The 18,702-nt window shown below is 59.4% G+C and overlaps 2 protein-coding genes across 28 annotated transcripts in view; one reads left to right on the forward strand and one right to left on the reverse strand.

The window, feature by feature from the left end:
• Positions 1 to 1,741: 1,741 nt before the first annotated feature.
• On the reverse strand, positions 1,742 to 17,902 carry BRAT1 (BRCA1 associated ATM activator 1). Of its 11 annotated transcripts, none has more exons than XM_061402331.1 (15): positions 11,595 to 11,899; positions 10,814 to 10,996; positions 10,586 to 10,728; positions 9,186 to 9,340; positions 7,233 to 7,437; positions 6,402 to 6,774; positions 6,000 to 6,116; positions 5,701 to 5,792; positions 4,855 to 4,973; positions 4,593 to 4,779; positions 4,312 to 4,385; positions 3,674 to 3,776; positions 3,456 to 3,554; positions 3,132 to 3,307; positions 1,742 to 2,826 (listed from the first exon to the last, which is right to left on the reverse strand). In XM_061402331.1, the coding sequence occupies exons 3-15, from the start codon at positions 10,710 to 10,712 to the stop codon at positions 2,155 to 2,157; spliced, it is 2,499 nt and encodes an 832-aa protein (XP_061258315.1). In that variant the 5' UTR covers positions 10,713 to 10,728; positions 10,814 to 10,996; positions 11,595 to 11,899; the 3' UTR covers positions 1,742 to 2,154. The 11 variants fall into 11 exon arrangements, with proteins under 11 accessions (XP_061258315.1, XP_061258314.1, XP_061258317.1 ...); XM_061402330.1 differs by having other exon boundaries at positions 1,742 to 2,829; positions 11,595 to 11,896; XM_061402333.1 differs by having other exon boundaries at positions 7,233 to 7,380; positions 11,595 to 11,890.
• The window catches only part of IQCE (IQ motif containing E), a 40,066-nt gene continuing 34,813 nt past the window's right edge, over positions 13,450 to 18,702 (forward strand). For 14 of the 17 annotated variants that reach the window (XM_061402314.1, XM_061402315.1, XM_061402316.1 and 11 more), the window contains exon 1: positions 13,450 to 13,587. In XM_061402314.1, the coding sequence (XP_061258298.1) occupies positions 13,552 to 13,587 (36 nt within the window). In that variant the 5' untranslated portion in view covers positions 13,450 to 13,551. Of the gene's footprint in view, positions 13,588 to 13,722; positions 13,908 to 18,702 lie in introns of those variants that run through there. The other 3 variants (XM_061402310.1, XM_061402311.1, XM_061402322.1) reach the window with 3 other exon arrangements.

Here is an 18,702-nt window from a genome sequence, read left to right on the forward strand (position 1 = left end):
TTTCCAGTGAGTCAATTCTTCCCATCAGGTGGCCGAAGGATTGGAGTTTCAGCTTCAGCATCGGTCCTTCCAATGAATATTCAGGACTGATTTCCTTTAGGATGGACTGGTTGGATCTCCTTGCAGTCCAAGGGACTCTCAAGAGTCTTCTTCAACACTACATTTCAAAAGCATCAATTCTTCGGCGCTCAGCTTTCATTATAGTCCAACTCTCACATCCATACATGACTACTGGAAAAACCATAGCTTTAACTAGATGGACCTTTGTCGGCAAAGTGATATCTCTGCTTTTTAATATGTTGTCTAGGTTGGTTATAGCTTTTCTTCCAAGGAGCAAGAGTCTTTTAGTTTCATGGCTGCAGTCACTATCTGCAGTGATTTTGGAGCCCTAAAAAATAAAGTCTCTCACTGTTTCCATTGCTTACTCGCTTACTGGGTTGTCACTGCGGTGACTTTTCAGTCCCTGTTGCGGTCTGCGGGCTTGTCTTGTTGTGGAGCAGGGGCTCCAGGGCGCACAGGCTCTATGGTTTGGGTGCACAGGCTTAGCCGCCCCATGGCATGCAGGATCTTTCACAACCAGGGATTGGAACCGTTGTCCTTTGCATGGCAAGGTAGATTCTTAACCACTGGGCCACCAGGGAAGCCCACGCTTTTACTTCTAACACAAGTAATTTGTGTCTTTTTTTTTTTCTTAGCCTAGCTACAGGCCTTTGTTGTTTAGTCGCCAAGTCCTGTCTGACTCTTTTGGGACACCATAGACTGCAGCCCGCCAGGCTCCTCTGTCCATGGGATTTCCTAGGCAAGAATTCTGGGGTGGGTTGCACTTCCTTCACCAGGGGACCTTCCCGACCCAGGGATCAAACCCTGACCTCCTGCATTGGCAGGCGGTTCTTTACCAATGAGCCACCAGGGAGGACTGGCTCAAGGCCTACTGACTTTCTTGATTTCTTCTAAGAACCAATTGTCGGTTTCATGATTTCCTCTATCAATTTCCTGTTTTCACTGATTTCTGCTCCTTTATTATTTCTTTTCCTGGCCTTACTTTGGGTTGAATTTGTTCTCTTCCTGGTTTCCTAAGGTAGAAGCTTAGTTCTTTGATCTTAGATCTTTCTTCTTTTCTCATACGTGTATTCAATGCTATAAATACCCCCTGAGCACTGCTTCGCTGCAGTCCATAAATTTTGATAAGCTGTAATTTCATTCTCATTCAGTTAAAAAATATTTTTAAGTTTCTCTTGAGATTTCTTGACTGTGCAGTGTGCTTTAGAACACTGAGGCTCACCTCCGGGAGGCAGACAGTAAAATCCCCATTTCACAGATGAGGAAGCAGGTTCACCCAGGCCCACACGGCCGAGAGGTGGCAGAGCTGGGCTGGAGTACCTTCTGCCCAGTCCCGAGGACCAGCCTGGAGCTAGACTCAGCTGATGTCACAAGCAACTCCGTCGCCTGTGAGTGCTGAACTGCTACAAGGTTGGGGGGTTTGGAGACTGAAAATCTGGCTTGGTTGGGCCTGGGGTCACTTAGCCTCAGGGCCCAGAGGCCAAGGCCACACTCTCCAGCCTGAGCTGTTGGCTCTCTGACCCTGGGTGTCCCTGGGGCATGGCGGGATCTAAGCAGAGGAACCCCCACCCTAGGCCAAGAAAGCACGTGCCCCCGTGCAGAGGGCCCTCCCCAGCTGTGTCTCTGAGCCCCAGGGGCCTGGACTACCCCTGGGCCGGCTCAGAGTCGTGTGACCCACCGGCACGGTCACAAGACATTTATTTTGAGTAGAAAATGAGCCATTTCTTCAACAATACATCAAAATGGGGACTCCTTGACCTTGCTGGGCTCGCCTGGTCCTGGATCCCCTGGAGGGTCCCCTGGGCACCCATCCAGACCAGAGCCGCTGGGAGGGTAGAGCCCAAGGAAGGGCCGTGGGGCCGCAGTAGGGTCCCGGGGAGGGCCGGGGGGCCACAGCAAGGTCCCGGGGTGGGCAGGGCCCGAGGGAGGGCCGTGGGGCCACAGCAGGGTCCTGGGGAGGGCAGGGCCCGAGGGAGGGCCGTGGGGCCGCAGTAGGGTCCCGGGGAGGGCCGTGGGGCCGCAGCAAGGTCCCAGGGCGGGCAGTGCCCGAGGGAGGGCCGTGGGGAGGGTCCTGGGGAGGCGCTGCTCGGCTGGTCAGTAGCAGTCGGCCTCGTTATCTCCCAGGACGTCCACAGTGGCCAGCATGTCCTGTAGGAGGGACTGGGGGCTCCTCTCCACGTGGTCACTGCTCTCAGCCAGGGTGTCCTGTAGGGCCTCCAGGTCCATGGACCTCAGCACGGCCAGGACGGCCTCGGGCGCCAGCTCCCCCAGGGGCTGACCCTGTTCACCGGCCTGCCACCTCCGTAGGGCGGCCTCCACGGACGTCACGTCGGGACCATCCCCCGCCTCCTGCGAGTTGCTGGAGGGAGTGGCCTTGGCCCTCAGGAAGAGGAGGAGGTCACAGGACTTCTGGGCCACGGGGCGGTCACAGTCAAACAAGGACCGGAAGGCGAACTCGAAGAGCTGGACCCGGCAGAGCGCCTGCAGGGCCTGGGCCAGTGCGCCGGGCGGGGCCGCCGCGGAGGGGCCGCAGGGGCCCAGCAGCTGCTCCAGGAACGCCAGTGCCAGCTCCAGGCCCTGGACGCGCACCTCCCAGTCCAGGTCCCCGCTCGCCGCCTGCAGCACTCGGGCCACAAACCGCTCCGGGTCCTCGGCCACGTCTGCGTAGCCGTCCCGCAGCCACTCTGTGAAGACCCGCATGACGGCCCGCCGGGGGAACCCCTCCGAGTCCGTGGTCAGGACAAGCAGAAGCTCCTCGAGTGGGGTCTTCTGGAAGACAGAGTGCGAGGAGGGTGGGGGGCCGGGCACGGGGGCGGCAAGGCGGACCCCTGAGGGACCCCGGGGGAGCGATGCGGCTCGGCCTGCTCTGCCTCCTTCAGGCCACGTGCCCCTGGGCCCCCCACTTGCTCATCTGTCAAATGGGGGTGACCATGTCCAAGTGACAGGGGTGTAGGAGGCCGAGCGGGAGACTCGCAGGCCCTACCCACACCCGTGGCAGACCCGCTTCACCCTGGCTATCAGGATGCTGGCCAGGGTGGGGCCATGGGGCCGCGGGGCCCACCGTGTCCTACCTGCGGGGTGGCTGCGTGCTCAGGGCTGGAGGGGGCGGCGAGCAGCCCCCAGCTGGACAGCTGCCCCACGGCAGCCACTGCGCTTGCACGGACATAGCTCTCGGGGTCTTGCAGGAGCTGCCTGGTCAGCTCGGGCACCTTCGAGGCCAGCAGCGCCTGTCTGAAGCCGGCCTGCCCTGGGGGTCCAAGAGCCACAAGCAGTGGTGACCAAGCGCTGAGTCCACGGCCCCGCCTCGCTCCCCCAAAGGCAGCCAAGGGGGCCCCAAGTTCCCACAACTGGGGGGCGGTGCCAAGGCCAGGCCAGCCCCTGAAGCCTGTGCTCACCTCCCCGGTGTCTGGTCATCTGGGTCAGGAACTCGAGGCCCGAGTCCCTCACCTCCCAGCAGGGGCTGCACAGGCGCTTCCGCAGCACGGAGAGCAGCTCTAGGATGGAGGGACGGCTCGGGGGGCGCCGATGGGCCCTGCCCGCGGCCTCCCCCACCCGCCCCGGCCCACCACCCCGCCCCGCACATCCCTCGGCTCCCCGGGGCGGCGAGGGTCACCTCCGAGGACCAGCTGGGCGTAGGGCTCCAGGTCACAGCAGCCGGGAGGTGCGGCTGAGCTCAGGAGCCAGCGGAGTGTGGCCTGGAAGGCCTTCTTCAGAACCTGGTGCAGCAGGGCAGGCAGGGGTGAGCCGGCCCCCGCCCCACCCAGCGCCCTCCGCGCCCGCCCGGCCCTGGGCTGTGCGATGGGGATGGCGTGCAGGGTGAGAGGGGACCTGGGCCCAGCTTCTGTGAGGCAGGAGCCTCTGAAGGAGGCGCACGGGCATCAACATGAGATGGAGAAGAGGAGGGCGGCTCTCCTCGGGACCCCTGGTTCCGGGGTCAGGCGGGCCCACCAGGGCCTTTTCCTGAAGGCCTGCCATCTAACCACCCCCACGTCGCCGCCTGCTCAGCGCATGAACCTCTGGCTCTCCACCTCACAGCATAACAGCTCTGGGGCTGTGGGAACAGGGAGGCTCGCAGGGAACCTCAGGGAGCTTGGTCCCCGCGTGTTAGGCCCACCCGTCTCTCAAAGAGAACTCCTGGGAAGACTGGGCCCTCTCCCTGCTTCCCGTGGCCCCTCCCTCAATCTCCACCAGCCCCAGGCCCGGCCGAGCCCCAAGCAGCTGCCTGCCCACCCACGCCCACCCCGCCCGTACCGTGGGGCTGGAGTCGGGGCTCACGAGGTACTCCAGCAGGATGGCAAACACCTGTGTCACCAACTCCTGGGGGCCTGAGACGAACGTGGATGGATGAAGCGCCCAGCCTGCCGCCCTGGGGCCTCCCCCGCCCAGAGGTGTCAGCCCAAGGAGAACAGGGGCACAGACCCCCTCAGGCAGCTGAATCCCGGCCCCTCCTGTGAGGAGACAGGAGAGGACAGCGGTCCCGGGACGCCACTGAGCAATGCCTGAGCTGTGCAAGAGAATGCATTCTCACTTACCCAATCCCTGAGACAGGACCCCCAGGAAATCCAGGGCAGCTCGCTGGACGCGGACGCAGCCCCCCAGCATCGCGCACAGGCGGCTGCCCGCCTCGGAGCTGGGGGCTGCTGAGCCATTGCAGAGTCGGAGTATCGCCACCACAGCTGCAAGCAGGGGCGCCTGGGGCCAGGGCGAGGGGCGCTGGGGCTGGGGCGGGGCGGGAGCGTCAGTGCCAGCCGCAAGTCCCGCTGCCAGGGCAGACGCGGGCTGGGCCACACCTACCAGGGGCTGCAGCAGCTCCAGGTGGGCCAGGGCGCTGCACAGGAGACCCACGCACGCCGACTTGGAGGGCGGGAGCGTGTCCACGGCCATCAGGTCGCCTGCAGCCCCCTCCAGCAAGCCTGGGGACAACCGGACATGGCTCCCAATGAGTGGGCGCCTCCCGTGAGGCTGCCGGTCACTGAGTCCCACCACAGACTGGGAGGGCGGCTCCGAGCAGTGGCCATGCCGGGTGACATGTGGTCTGAACTTGTCTGCAGGGCTCTAGAGTGGAGTCCCACTCTCCCGGCAGCCTGTGCAGGGGCTGGCTTCTGCTGGTCAGAAGGCCCCTCTCTCCCTCGACGTGGGGCTACTGGGCACAGTGGGCTCCCTGTGTCTAACCCCCAAACCACCATGCAACTGAAGCAAGACAAGCTGCGGCAGAGGGGACCCACTTTCCCATCACAGAACAGACAGTCTGGGAGGACGAGTGCCAGGCCCAGGCACCCGATGTGGGTCAGGAACGCTCCACGCGGCCAAGGCCCCAGGAACCACCACCGACTGCAGGGTTGGCGGCTCCGGGGCCACCCTCGATGGTGCCACGGGGTGGGGAGGGGGACGCTGCCCTACCAACTCCTAATGACACACAAGCCAGGCACCGCCGAAATGGCAGCCCACAGCCCTGCCAGCTTCACTCCTGGGTGGGGAGGCACTGCCGAAATGGCAGCCCACAGCCCTGCCAGCTTCACTCCTGGGTGGGGAGGCGAGCCAGGTACCTGATGCCCACCGGCCTGCCCCAGCCCCAAGGACACGCTCAGGACCCCAGGGTTCTGCCTTCCTGCACCCGCCCACCCTTCCCCGACAGCCTACCTGGCATTCCGGGGGCCTGAGCAGTGGCTTCCAGGACAAAGGCCAGGGGCTGGAGGAGGACGCCGAAGGCCTGGATCCTCAGCGCCTGGGGACTGAAGACAGGACAGGGTGAGGCCGTCCGACCCGGGCACCCTGGCTGCCCCTCTAACACCCCCAGTGAGTCTGGGGCAAGGGGTCAGAGCCGGGGACCGGGAGACAGCGACCCCGTAGCCTCCTGACTGCACTCAACCAGGGGCAGGGGTCCTGGGAGGTCCCTGACCTCACTGCCTGCCCCGCAAAACGTGAACCCTGGCCCTTACCAGTCCTGCAGTTTCAGGATCCCCGCAGCCAGAGGCCCTGCCTGCGTGGGGCTCAGGCGGCTTAGGGTCTGTGCTGCCGTCTCCCACAGGCCAGGGTCAGAGCTCAGCATGGAAGAGCTGCAGGGGAAGCCCCAGAAGCCAGCGTCACTCCTCTGTCCAGCCCACACCACGCCCAGTGGGCAGCTGTGCCCCGTGGTGCTGGGCGTGCCCAGCCCAAGACCGGAAGTCGTTCCCAGTGTGCGGGCTTTCAGACCCCCTGAGGGGTTCCCCTGACTCGGGGCAGCCTTCTTGAGGAGCCAATGAGCTGCGGCCCTGGGTGTGATGGCCACCTTGAGACCTCAAAGGAAACGAGCAGCACCACCCCCCCCACCCCCTGCCAGCAGCTGCGCCCGGGGGCCTGACCGGGCCACGCTGAGGAGGAGATCCACGAGCGCGTGCGGGGCCGGCACAGGGTCCTTCTCGAGCAGGCGGGCCACGAGGGGGCTCAGCTGCACCCAAAGGCCCTGCGTCCAGAGGCCATGGCAGTGCCCGAACGCAGTGGTCAGGACGTGCAGGGCCTGCGTGACCCGCGGGGTGGCCTCGGAGCGCAGGCAGTCTTCGAGGTGACACACAATCTTCCGGGCACAGGCCGGCCAGTCCCAGGCCTGCAGGGAGATGCGCCCCTCAGCGGGTCCGCACAGGGCCAAGTCCAGGACACGCACCAGGAGCTGCCCGGCGGCGGAGGCCACAAACAGGCTGGGATCTCCCTGCAGGGAGAAGATGGTGTCAACAGCACCTGGGGGTGGACAACGGGGCGAGGGGGGAGAGACAGGGTTCAGCTGGGACAGTGCCATGGGGCAGCAGGGACGCTGGAGACACTGAGGGGCTTCAGAGCCTGAATCCCGCCCATTGGGGAGGCAGGGTGGGAGGCCCAGCCTCCCCCGGCTCGAAGGCTGGAACCAGCTGGGGGTTCCCGGGGCAGGGGCTTGAGAACCCTCGCCACTTTGGAGCCTTCTAACCAGTCTCAAAGCCACCCCAGCTGCTGAGTCTGACCTACAAACCAGAGCACACCACACAGCCTAGAGGGGCCCCTACACTTGGTCACCCCGAGTCACATCCTCTCAACAGCCCTGTGATACCATGGCCACTCTCCCGTTCAGAAGAACCCAGCGTGGCCCAGCGTGGCCCTGGGGCTCACACAGTGCAGGGACGGGGAGGGCAGAGGTGCCGGGGGGGAGCGGGCGGGGCACTCACCCGAGTCGGCAAGGAAGCGCAAGGCACTGGGGTGCTGCGCCAGGGAGTGCAGGCCCTGGATCCAGCCGCTGCGCACGGAGGGGGCTGCCCAGGCCGCTGCCCCGAGGGGGCCCGGCTCCCCGAAGAGCCCAGGCAGCAGCTCCCCCTGCTGGAAGTGGAGGATGAAGGAGCCGAGTGAGTCCGGCTCCGCCTTCCAGGGAGAGAACTTGGGAGGGAGGGCTGGGTGTCACACTCAGGCCCTGAACTGGTCACAGTCCGCTCCAGAAGCCCCTCCCACAACAAACACTGGCCAAAACGCCAAATGACCCCTCTGACCATGACATCCTGTGCCCGAAGACCCCCGCAGGTCTCCACAGCTCACTGGGCTCTGCACTTGGCACACGGGGCATGTGCCCTCCTCCGGATGTCCCCCACCCCAGACTCCCCAGCACACCCTGTGTGCCAGGCCTGCCCTGCACATACACCTGCTCAAAGCCCTTCCGACCCAGCTGCGAGCCCGCTGCCCTGAAGCTGCCCCCTGCCCCCCGCCCGCAGCAGGCAGTGCCCGACTCCCCACTCACTGCCCATCCACGCACGGGTGTCCACCTGCAGCACAACAGCATGCCTCCCTGACCCCCTGCCATGTGCCCGAGGTTCCTGTTCCCCACAGGGCCCAGTACAGTGAGTGGGAAACAGGGCCTGCCTCTTTCCCCCAGAGCCCCTCCCTGGGGCCACGACTTGCTCAGAGCCTTGTCTATCTTGACAATAAAATGCTGGCCCCCAGCCTCGAGGGACAGGGTGCCTCTAGTCATCTCAGACTCTGGGTGAGAGATCCCCGGGCCGAGGAGACGCTCTTTCAGTCAATGGAGGATGAGTCTGACCCCACAATGGCCTTACGGGCCGCCGCTGCTGGTTGTAGCCCACAGGGAGGCCCTCTGTGGGACCACCTGTCATCTAAATGGCCCCTCCAAAGTTACAGCCCTCCTGGGGGCAGTCTGTAGCCAGTGGGAGGGCACCAAGCCTCAGCTCCCAGCCTCGTGTCGTCTGTCTGCATGCCCCCTTCCCAGATGGGGCTCGTGCTGAGCATCTCACTAACAAGCAGCCCTGGGGTTCTGTGAAAAGGAAGCTGAAAAGGGAACTGGAACCCAAGCCAATGCCAGGGGCCCAGGGCACAGGGCAGGCTCCCTCTGCAAAGCAGGGCACAAACCTGCCGTGTCCCTTGTCCCCGTGTACAGGGGCCAGCCACCAGACAGAAGGGCAGCCTGTGGCCTGCTAAGCCTCCACAGCCACGGTTGGCTGTAGGAAGGAAAAAGAGGAGATGGAGAAGAAGAGACGGGAACCGGGGAGCACCCAGGAAGTCAGAGAAGCTGGGAAAACCCACGTGATTGGGACTGAGGATCTGTTTCCAGAGAAGCAGATGGTGTGACAGACCACGCCAACAGCCCGACTTTTCAGGGTCCGCTGTGAACCCTGCCGGTCCTGTGGGGTTCCTCTACTGAGCCTTCGTTATCTCCTCACCCGGAGACAGAGGCAATGGCTCCTGACCTGTGAACTGGCCAGGGCTCTCAGGATAACCCGAAGATGATTCTGGAAACGCTGAGGTATGTACGGAAGGATGATCAGATGTGAAGTCATTTCCTATAACAGGCTTCAGTGTAGAACACCCTGGAAAGTCTGCCCCACAGTTAGCTGGGGTGGGCAGGGCCTCGGGAGCTTGCACTGCTGATCTGAGGGGCACCCACGAAGGGTGCAGAGGCCCAAGCCCAGCTCTGTCTGATTCCAAAAAGTTCACCCTTCACTCCAATCCATTCCTCCATTTTTCAAAGGAGGACTATACCCAGGAATAAAAACCCTGTGGAACACATCAAGGTACGGGGGCGAAGCGAGTTTCAGAGACTCGGGGGTCACGACAGCCCCCACTGCTGTGCACCTGCACGGGAAGGCAGGTCATGCAAGTGGGAGGCCCAGGCTCACCTGGAGGTACTGGAAGCAGTTCTCCTGGGCTGCAAATATCCCCGCGAGGCGAAGCGCAAAGGACAGGATTCTGGAACTCAGGTCCTGGGGTTTCAGCACATGGAACAGCAGCTCTACCAGGCAGGGGTGATCCTGCAGTAACAGGAGACTGGAGCCTGGGGACAGGCCCAGCCAGGACGCACGTTACCAGGGCACCATGCATGTGTCCAAAAGGGATCGTTCTTCTGGCAACTCCCAGACCTCCTCTCTCAGGCTGTTAGACTCAGCAGTCCAACCGGGAGGAAGTATTTGCAACAACTGCTTCAAAGGACTCATTACTCTAATTCAGCAACACCTCGACAACAGGCAAGGGACTTGGACAGGAAATACAAATGGCCAGCAAACCTGAAAAGAAGTTCTGGCCTGCTGATTATAAAAAAAGACACAAACAAGAGCAGCAGTCTTCGCCTCTCTAGTGGGTAATCCTCTCTTAAACGGAGAGTGCTACAGCAAGACACACAGGCAACGGGCATTCTTCTCCAGACACGGCGCCTGAAACGCCTACACCCCACAGCAGCACTGCTCACAACAGCCGAGACGTAGAAGCAACCTGAATGTCCGTCAACAGGGGAAGGGATAAAGAAGGTGTGGTTCCATCGCATACATACAATGGAATGCTGCTCAGTCATATAAAGAGTGAAACAATGCCATTGCAGCAACATGGATGGACCTAGAGACTGCTGTCCTAAGTGAAGTCAGTCAGACAAGTATCGCTGATATCACTTACATGTGGCATCTAAAAAAATGACACAAATTAACTTGTCTGCAAAAGAGAAACAGATTCATAGACAAAGAAAACAAGCTTATGGTTCCCAAAGGGGAAGGTGGGGGGATAAATTAGGAGTTTGAGACTGGCAGATACAAACGACTACATTTAAAATAAACAACAGGGCCTACTGTATAGCACTGGGAATTATATTCAACATCTTGTAATAAACTATAATGGAAAACACTCTCAAAAAGAGTGTGCATGTGTGTGTGCACCCACCTATTGCTGTTATTTAGTCACTAAGTTGTTTCTGACTTTGTGACCCCATGGACTGTAGCCCACCAGGCTCCTCTGTCCACGGGCTTCTCCAGGCAAGAATACTGGAGTGGGTTGTCATTTCCTTCTCCAAGGGATCTTTCTGACCCAGGGATTGAACCCGAGTCTCCTGCATTGGCAGGTGGGCCTTACTGAGCCACCAGGAAAGCCTATATACCCTAACCCTAACCCTAATTTGTGGGTAAGGAAATATGAAAAGCCAGGGAGACTCTCTAAGATGTAGAGGAACGAGCCCAGACAGACGGCCTCTTCCTACCACAGGGGAGCCCTGCACCCTCCAGCCTTCAGGGAGAGTCGGCAGACGCCTTCACCCTACCTGCTTCAGTGACTGCTTTAAACCAGTCCAGCAGCTTCTCCAAACAAGTGTCATCTGCCACCGGCTGCCTGGGGTCTGCCAGGACATCACAGAGAGCCGGGAGGAGCCGGGCACACTCTGGGTCCATGATGGGGCTGGGGTTCCTGCAGAGGAGATGTCAGGCAGGGCCAGACCCCACCCGCCTAGTCACAGGCAGCCCCCAGCCCCACCAAGCCCCAGGACTTTCACCTCAGGCCAGGTGATGACTCTTCAGAGGAAAACTCCTAGCTGCCAGGACTGCAGTGAAGCCTCGGCTGGGGTAGGATTGGAGGTTGTCAAGAGCAAACTGGAGCCCTCGAGTCTGGCAGTGGAGACGGGAGTCTGGGGTAAACCATGCGGCCTCAGGAGCTCAAAGGCAGCCAACTCTGGACTCTGGTGGGAGGAAACGAGCGTGAAATTGATCTAGGCTGCAGGCCTGTCAGAGCCAGGGGCGCATGCGCGTTCTGGGGCCAGCCACGTGTAGGAGGCTGGTCAGTCAGAGCTGTAAGGGTCTCAGTCCAGCTGGGAGGTGTGTGTTTTTCTGTCTGTCCCTCCCAGGGTCAGTGTGAAAGCCCTGCAGCCAGCAGCGTGTGGAGGGGAAGGCGCTCTGCCCACTGCCGGTTCCTCCGGGGACTGCAAGAGCACCTGCGAGTCTGGCCTGGGAGGGGGCCCGGGAACCCGTCCGTCCTGTGGTTAGGGAGGGTTCTCGCCGGAGGATGGCGTGGCCAGTGACTCTGTCTGCCGGGGTCAAGAGCAAGCCTGGGACGTCTGTCTGTCCATCCCTGGCCAGGCTAAGTTCTTGAGGAAGGCGCCATCCCCGTGGACCCCACGGAGGACGCCAGGCCGGCGGCTGCGGTGGTGCTGGGGCCCAGTCCAGGGGCGCGCACGTGGGCCCCAGGCGGTTCTACGGCCCGAGAGGCCCTGGCCCCTAACCTCGACCCCGCCGGGCCCTCCACAGCGACCGCGACCCCTCCCCGGGTGCGCGCCTCACCCGCTTCGCTTCCCTCAGCCGCCGCAGGCCCCGCCTCGGGCCGCGCGACCCGCCGGACTGGAGGAGGCGAGGACGGGGAGGACGCCCCTGGAGGCCACTCTGAGAGCCCCGAAGGCCCAGGCTCAGGGAACGGGCTAAGGAGGAGCGGGACAAGCCTCCGCCAAGCCCGTTGCCTGGATCCGTCACCCGACCAGGGCGCCCAGAGGTGTGTGCACCGGAACCCAGCAGGCTTTGCGCCTGGAAGGCGTGGCTTTCGGCGGAAGGGGCGCGGCCTCACCGGCCAAAGGCCCGCCTGTCTGAGCCGGCCAGCAAAGCAAAATGCTAGCCGCACAGCAGGCACACCTTCCTCCGCTTACAGAAGGGTTTCATCCTGACTAAGTTCAGAATGCGTTTACTGTCCCTGCCCACACCACCTGCCCGGTGTGCGGACTCCATCCGTGTCACACTGTGCGCACTTTGGAACCCGCAGCTGCTCTAAGCACTTTTGGTTCAGTTCAGTTCAGTTCCGTCGCTCAGTCGTGTCCGACTCTTTGCGACCGCATGGACTGCCCCACGCCAGGCCTCCCTGTCCATCACCAACTCCCGGAGCTTACTCAAACTCATGTCCATGGAGTCGGTGATGCCATCCAACCAACTCCTCCTCTGTCGTCCCCTTCTCCTCCCGCCTTCAATCTTTCCCAGCATCAGGGTCTTTTCCAATGAGTCAGTTCTTTGCATCAGGTGGCCAAAGTATTGGAGTTTCAGTATCAGTCCCCCCAATGAACACCTAGAACTGATTTCCTTTAGGATGGACTGATTGGATCTCCTTGCAGTCCAAGGGATTCTCAAGAGTCTTCTCCAGCACCACAGTTTAAAAGCATCAATTCTTTGGCGCTCTGGTCTTCACAGCAGCTCTTTCTTTCCCAGAGGACACAAGCACAAAGAAGTCACTTGCCAGGCACCAAATACCTACTGATTAATCAGTTGTTGTGTGCCAGACACTGTTCCAAGGGACAGCAGTACAGTCGGAAGCAAAACAAAGCCCTGCCCCGGAGAGCTTACATTCTAGACAAGGGGAGTTCTTGTAGATAATAAAGATTGGGCTGGAAAAATACAGCAGGGCAGAGGAACAGAGTAAATGCCCTTGGAAGCCTGTAGGAAGAGAAAGGGCAGATTATGCTTGCTAATAGTTTAAATGAACCTTGCAGCCCAACGGGCCCAAAGATCATGATACACACTGAATACAATGAGTGTAAACTCTATATTTTTTTTCTTGTCTTGTGACTGCATTATAACCGTTGAGCCTAAGATCTTTTTTTTTTTTTTTTTGATTACATCAGAGAATAGGCTACCCACTCCAGTATTCTTGGGCTTCCCTTGTGGCTTAGCTGATAACGAATCCTCCTGCAATGCCGGTAGACCTGGGTTCGATCCCTGGGTTGGGAAGATCGCCTGGAGAAGGGAAAGGCTACCGATTCCATTATTCTGGCCTGGAGAACTCCCTGGACTATAGTCCATGGGGTTGCAAAAAGTCAGATAGGACTGAGCGACTTTCTTTTTTTTTTTTTTTTACATCATAACCCTTGAGCCTAAGATCCGAGATTAGGAAGATGGTTTTCTCAATGCCAGGCGTTCAGAGCTAGCAGGCTGTGGACACGGCCCAGGCTCCCTGTCCCTTTCAGCGTTAACCTACTAAGTATTTGTTAATGACAGCTCTGGGGACTAGCGCGCTGTTTCAGCTCCGCCCCACACTCTGGGCGCGCAGCCGGTCGGCCCGAGGGTGTCCCCGGGCACACCTATAGTTGGCCGGGCTCGCCACATCCGGGGCTCGGCGGGCTGGCGCGGTTGCCATGGAAGCGGGGTCGCGGCGGGCGCGCGGGCCCACGGAGAGGCTGCGGGCCGCCCGGTGGCCTGCGGAGCCCCAGAACCCGACGGCCGCGCCCGCCGCGCCCGGGGGCAATCGGGCAGCGCCGCCGCCATGTCGCAGGGCACCGCTGAGCCGGCCTCCGAGACGGTAAGCGCGGAGGGCGGGGGCGGGGGCGGGGGCGGGGGGCGCCCTCAATGCCTCCCACGCCGGGGCGCGGGCCCGAGGGAAGGGGCGCAGGCCGGCGGCCGCCGGTGACCGTAGCCATTATTGTTACCGCATAAGAGCGGACCTGCGGCCGCCGCCCCTCGCCCAGCCTCCAGCCGCCTCTAGTTCCCCACTCGTCCTTGCCCTGGCCGCCGCTTCCAGGAAGCCTTCCCGGACCCTGCGCCCTCGCCGCTTGGCGCCTGCGAAGCCGGGCCTGAGCGGAGCCTGCGATCGCGGCCCGCCGGGGTGACGGAGCTCACTGCGTAAGTGCCCGCCCACCGGTGATTCCAGGGCTGGGGGCCTCGGACGGGGCGACGGACACGAGCCGTGCCAGGTGTGAGGGAGGAACCCCAGGCGCCGATCAGGGCATGTTTTCCGGAGGAGGTGCCGCCCGCCCAGGGTCGCTCCCCCGGGTCAGAGCGGGCGTGTTCTCAACTCTTCCTTCACCCACTGTTTCTGGGGCGTCAGCCATCAGCTGTAGATACCACTGTGGGTGAATAAACTGCATTCCGGTGGCGGGGTGACGGGACTTGGGGTGGGGGTGAGGGAAAACAAGGCAAAAAAAAAAACCCAAAGCGGATCGTGTCCATCAAGTCAGAAAGTGCCCTGCAGAAAATAAAACAGCCCATGTAAGAGAGGCGGGGTGGTGGGCTGCTTTAGATTGGGTGCCAGGAGCAGCCCCTGAGAAGCTGGAGTGTCCTGATGTCCCCGATGAAAAGGAGGCAGCGGGGTGAAGATCTGAGACACTGGGGCCAGCAGGTGCAGAGGTCCTGAGGTGGGAAAGTGCAGGGTTTCAGGGCGCGAAAGAGAGCTTGCTGGGATCTCATTGGGCGACCTGTGTGGATGGAAGGGAGCCCTGGGCCTTGCAGGCAGTTCCGGGTCTGAATTCACTCCTGCCACAATGGGAAGGCTTTGGAGGGCTCCAGACAGAGGGAGCTTGACTCACGGTTGCTTCCTTCACTGGGAGGAGATGGCAGAACCCGCAGGGCTGCCCGGCGCTTTCCCCAAGTGGGGGCTCAGGGCTCCTGCCCCTTGTTCCCCAAGGCACCAAGTCCTGCCTCACCTGGAAGGCCGGCTGCCCGCGCTGGTCTCAGTTACTGCTCCTTCACCTTTAAAAGTAGCTCCTCACACTGTGACTGTAAAGGTCATTCACGCCCAGAAAAGAAAGTCAATGACCCGTAATCTAACTGCCTGCAGAAAACCAGTTAGTGTTTAGTATATTTCTTTCTGATATTTTTTTCAACATTTTTTCTTCTCATATGGCTTTTAAAACTTGGGATCCTGTTTATATTGTTTTGTAATTCTTGCCGTTTAATTTACTGCTAGCATCTTCCCATACCTACGTTTTCAAAAACATGTTTTAAAAGCTAAGTTTGTGTATACGTATAACTGAATCACTCTGTTGCACCCCTGTAACTGACGCAGCGTTGTAAATCAGCTGTACTTCAGTTTAAAAGAGAGAGAGAGAAATGCATCAAACAGATAAAGACAAATGCTGTATGATCTCACTTCCATATGGAATCTCAAAAAGCTGAATTCTAAACAGCAAGGACTGACTGTGTAGCACAGGCTACGTTCAATATCTTATAACCTATAATGGAAAAGAATCTGGAAAAAAGTATGTATATAATATAACTAAATCACTTTACTGTACACCTGAAGCTAATATAATATAGTAAATCAACTGTACTTCACTTTAAAAAATTTTTAAACTCTTAATTTGGGGGACTTCCATGGTGGGTCCAGTGGCTAAGGCTCTTCGCTCCCAATGCAGGGGGTCTGAGTTCGACCCCTGGTCAGGAAACTAGGGTCCAAGTGCCAGGACTAAGAGTTCACATGCCACAGCTAAAGATCCCACATGTCACCACTAAAAAGATTCCGCATGCCCTGCGTGCTGCAACTAAGACCCAACATAGCCAAAGAACAAAAGAAAAGTTTTTTAAATAAATAAAATGAAAAAATAAAACTCTAACTTGTGAATTCCCCGGAGGTCCAGCGACTAGGACCCTTGAGCCTCCACTGCAGGGGACACAGGTTTGATCCCTGGTCAGGAAGCTAGGGTCCCATGTGACCTGCAGCACAGCCAAAATAAATAAATACATTTGTAAAGTCTTCACAAGTATAATTCATGCAAAAATGGAAAGATAATATTTTTTAAAATAACCTAATCAGTTCAGTCACTCAGTCGTGTCCGACTCTTTGCGACCCATGGACTGCAGCGTGCCAGGCCTCCCTGTCCATCACCAACTCCCGGAGCTACTCAAACTCATGTCCGTTAAGTCGGTGATGCCATCCAGCCATCTCATCCTCTGACATTCCCTTCTCCTCCCGGCTTCAATCTTTCCCAGCATCAGGGTCTTTTCAGATGAGTCAGTTCTTCGAATCAGGTGGCCAAAGGATTGCAGTTTCAGCTTTAGCATCAGTCCTTCCAATGAATATTTAGGACTGATTTCCTTTAGGATGGACTGGTTGGATCTCCTTGCAGGCCAAGGGACTCTCAAGAGTCTTCTCCAACACCACAGTTCAAAAGAGTCAATTCTTTGGCAGTCAGCCTTCTTTATAGTCCAACTCTCACATCCATACACGAAGACTGGGAAAACCGTAGCTTTGACTAGATGGACCCTTGTCGGCCAAGTAATGTCTCCGCTTTTTAATATGCTGTCTAGGTTGGTCGAAACTTTTCTTCCAAAGAGCAAGCATCTTTTAATTTCATGGCGATGGTCACCATCTGCAGTGCTTTGGGAGCCCCCCAAAAATAAAGTCTCTCACTGTTTACATTGTTTCCCCATCTATTTGCCATGAATTGATGGGACCAGATGCCATGGTCTTAGTTTTCCGAATGTTGAGTTTTAAGCCAGCTTTTTCACTCTCCTCTTTCATTTTCATCAAGAGGTTCTAACCTGATAGGACACTCCTGTTTTAACTCTGCATTCCCTTCCTTTTGGACTTCCCTGTTGGCTCAGACAGTTAAAAACCTGCCTATAATACAGGAGACCTGGGTTCCATCCCTTGGTTGGGAAGATCCCCAGAAGGGAATAGCAACCCACTCCAGTTTTCTTGCCTGAAGACTCTCCTGGACAGAGGAGCCTGGTGGGCTACAGTCCATGGGGTCGCAAAGAGTCAGGCACGACTGAGTGACTAACACTTCTTGCTTTTCCTCCATTGTTTTCACCTTGTGCTATTGGTAACCACGCTGCTCTAACGGTTCTTACGCACAGAAGCGTTTGTCAAGCCCCTGACACACGCTGGCTCTGAGACCACCCGGGTGCCCGCGTGCCGTGGTCCACAGGAGCGCGGTCCCGTGGGAGGGACCAGCGCCAGCGCCCTGCGAGGAGGCTGGCAGCCGTTGGCCCTGGCTGACTGGCGGTTTCCCTGCTGAGCCGACATCTGTTCTCAACCAGACGAGACCCTCGAGGGCAGGCACTGGGAGCAGAGCCGCCTCTGGACTTGCTCGTGCACCTCACGGGGCACGTACGGTGCTGGGGTCCCCGGTGAAGGGCTTCCAGGTTCCAGAACAGGGTAGGAGCATCTGTAGAGCGTTTCCTGCTCCCGAGGTTCTCCGTCACCTGCTCCAAGGCCCCCCGCTCCCACCCCATGCCAGACCTCTTGCTTGCATCCACTGGGCTGTCCCGCCTCACCGTCCTCCCCAGCCCCACCACAGCCCTCCTCTGAACTTACAGAGGCGGCTGCCCTGAAGCCTGCGCACGCCGAGCCTGCAGCGGGGCCCTTCAGACGGAGCTTCCATCGCCTGCTGTCTCCCTGTACGACTGTAATGTCGGTCGCACTTTTCCTGTTCCTCTGTTATCTCAGTCTTTTTGTTGAAAACTTGACCTTTAGTTAATATATTACTGCAGCTCACCCCCCCCCCCCCCCCCGCAACATTTAGATAATACGTTACAGCTTATCCCACGCCTCCTCCCCCCAGTTTGTTTATTTGGGGAGGGACTTGGCTGATATTTCTCTGAAGTTGTCATCCCCACACTGTGCAGCCTGTTTCCCTGCTCAGACTTTTAAAAAATCCTTTAGCCCAACTACCTTGGGGTTACCCTTGGGGCAGCAGAGGCCACTTGTTGGTCAGAGGTTGTTTCACCCCCTGGGTCAGTCAGATTTCTGCCGTTACTCATTGCGTGTGCGTGCCCCTGCGTGTGCGTGTGTGTGCAGGCGGCTGTCGCCATTCAGGGGTTTACAGCTTTGCCCACGCGCAGCCAGGAACCCGTGCGTGGTTCTCCCCCTCCGCCTCTCCTGAGGGCAGCCTTGGAAGTGCCGTGGTCCTCCAGCCCTCCTGGGATATCTGTCTTCATACTCCTTTTTTATTATTTTGGCCGCGCTTCGGGCACGCAGCACATGGGATCTTAGTTCCCCGACCAGGGGTCGAACCCGTGTCCCCTGCGGTGAAAGCGCCCCGTCTTCAGCCCTGGACTGCCAGGGAAGCTCCTGTCAGTGGTTTTTAAGCCTGGCTCCCTGAGGTCTGCTCTCGGGCCAGGGGGGTCCCCCATTTGCCAGGGTTCGGTTACCACCGGGGCTCACACCCTCTGGTTGGCCTGGGTGCCGGGCGGGGGCGGTTTCCATGTCTGCCCAGAGGCTGCACTCCAATCCTTGCCCCCAGCCTCCCTGACCCTCAGGCTTGACTGCCGCCCCAGGAGGGCGCTTCTGGGCTCTTCGACTAGCAGCTGCTCTGCAGTGAGCTTTCTGCAGCCGTGACCCCGGAGCTGGGGGCCCCAGCTCGCTCCCCACTTTGTCTTCATTGGCAAAGGAGCCAGGCGGGTGGCACTGTGCCATCAGTCCCCCGGGCACAGCTGCCGTCCTGCCTCTTCTGGAGAAGGGCCCCTGGTCCCCGGCACAGCAGGGCAGGGGTGTCTCCCCTGAGCGGTGCTCCTTCTGGACTGGCCCCTCCCTGCATGGAGCTCCCACCCCAAAGACGTGGGGGTCTTAGCCTGCAGTGTCTGGGGAGGAGCTCACACCCTAAGCACCCAGCCCTGGGGTCTCGACTACACCCGCCCGCCTGCAGGACTGCACTCGGGTCACTTCAGTCCTTGGGGAGCCAAGGGGCCCCTGACT

The sequence above is a fragment of the Bos javanicus genome, chromosome 25 (genome assembly GCF_032452875.1).
Source record: "Bos javanicus breed banteng chromosome 25, ARS-OSU_banteng_1.0, whole genome shotgun sequence".
Classification (NCBI taxonomy): Eukaryota; Metazoa; Chordata; class Mammalia; order Artiodactyla; family Bovidae; genus Bos; species Bos javanicus.

Bases quoted from the DNA above. Each gene is read 5' to 3' on its own strand.
- BRAT1 (XM_061402325.1), bottom strand. From the start codon at position 10,712: ATGGACCCAGAGTGTGCCCGGCTCCTCCCGGCTCTCTGTGATGTCCTG. The intron at 5,793-5,999 runs GTAAGGGCCAGG...TCCTGTCTTCAG, and splicing joins ATCCTGAAACTGCAGGACTG to TCCCCAGGCGCTGAGGATCC. The intron at 3,308-3,455 runs GTGAGCACAGGC...TTGGACCCCCAG, and splicing joins GATGACCAGACACCGGGGAG to GGCAGGCCGGCTTCAGACAG.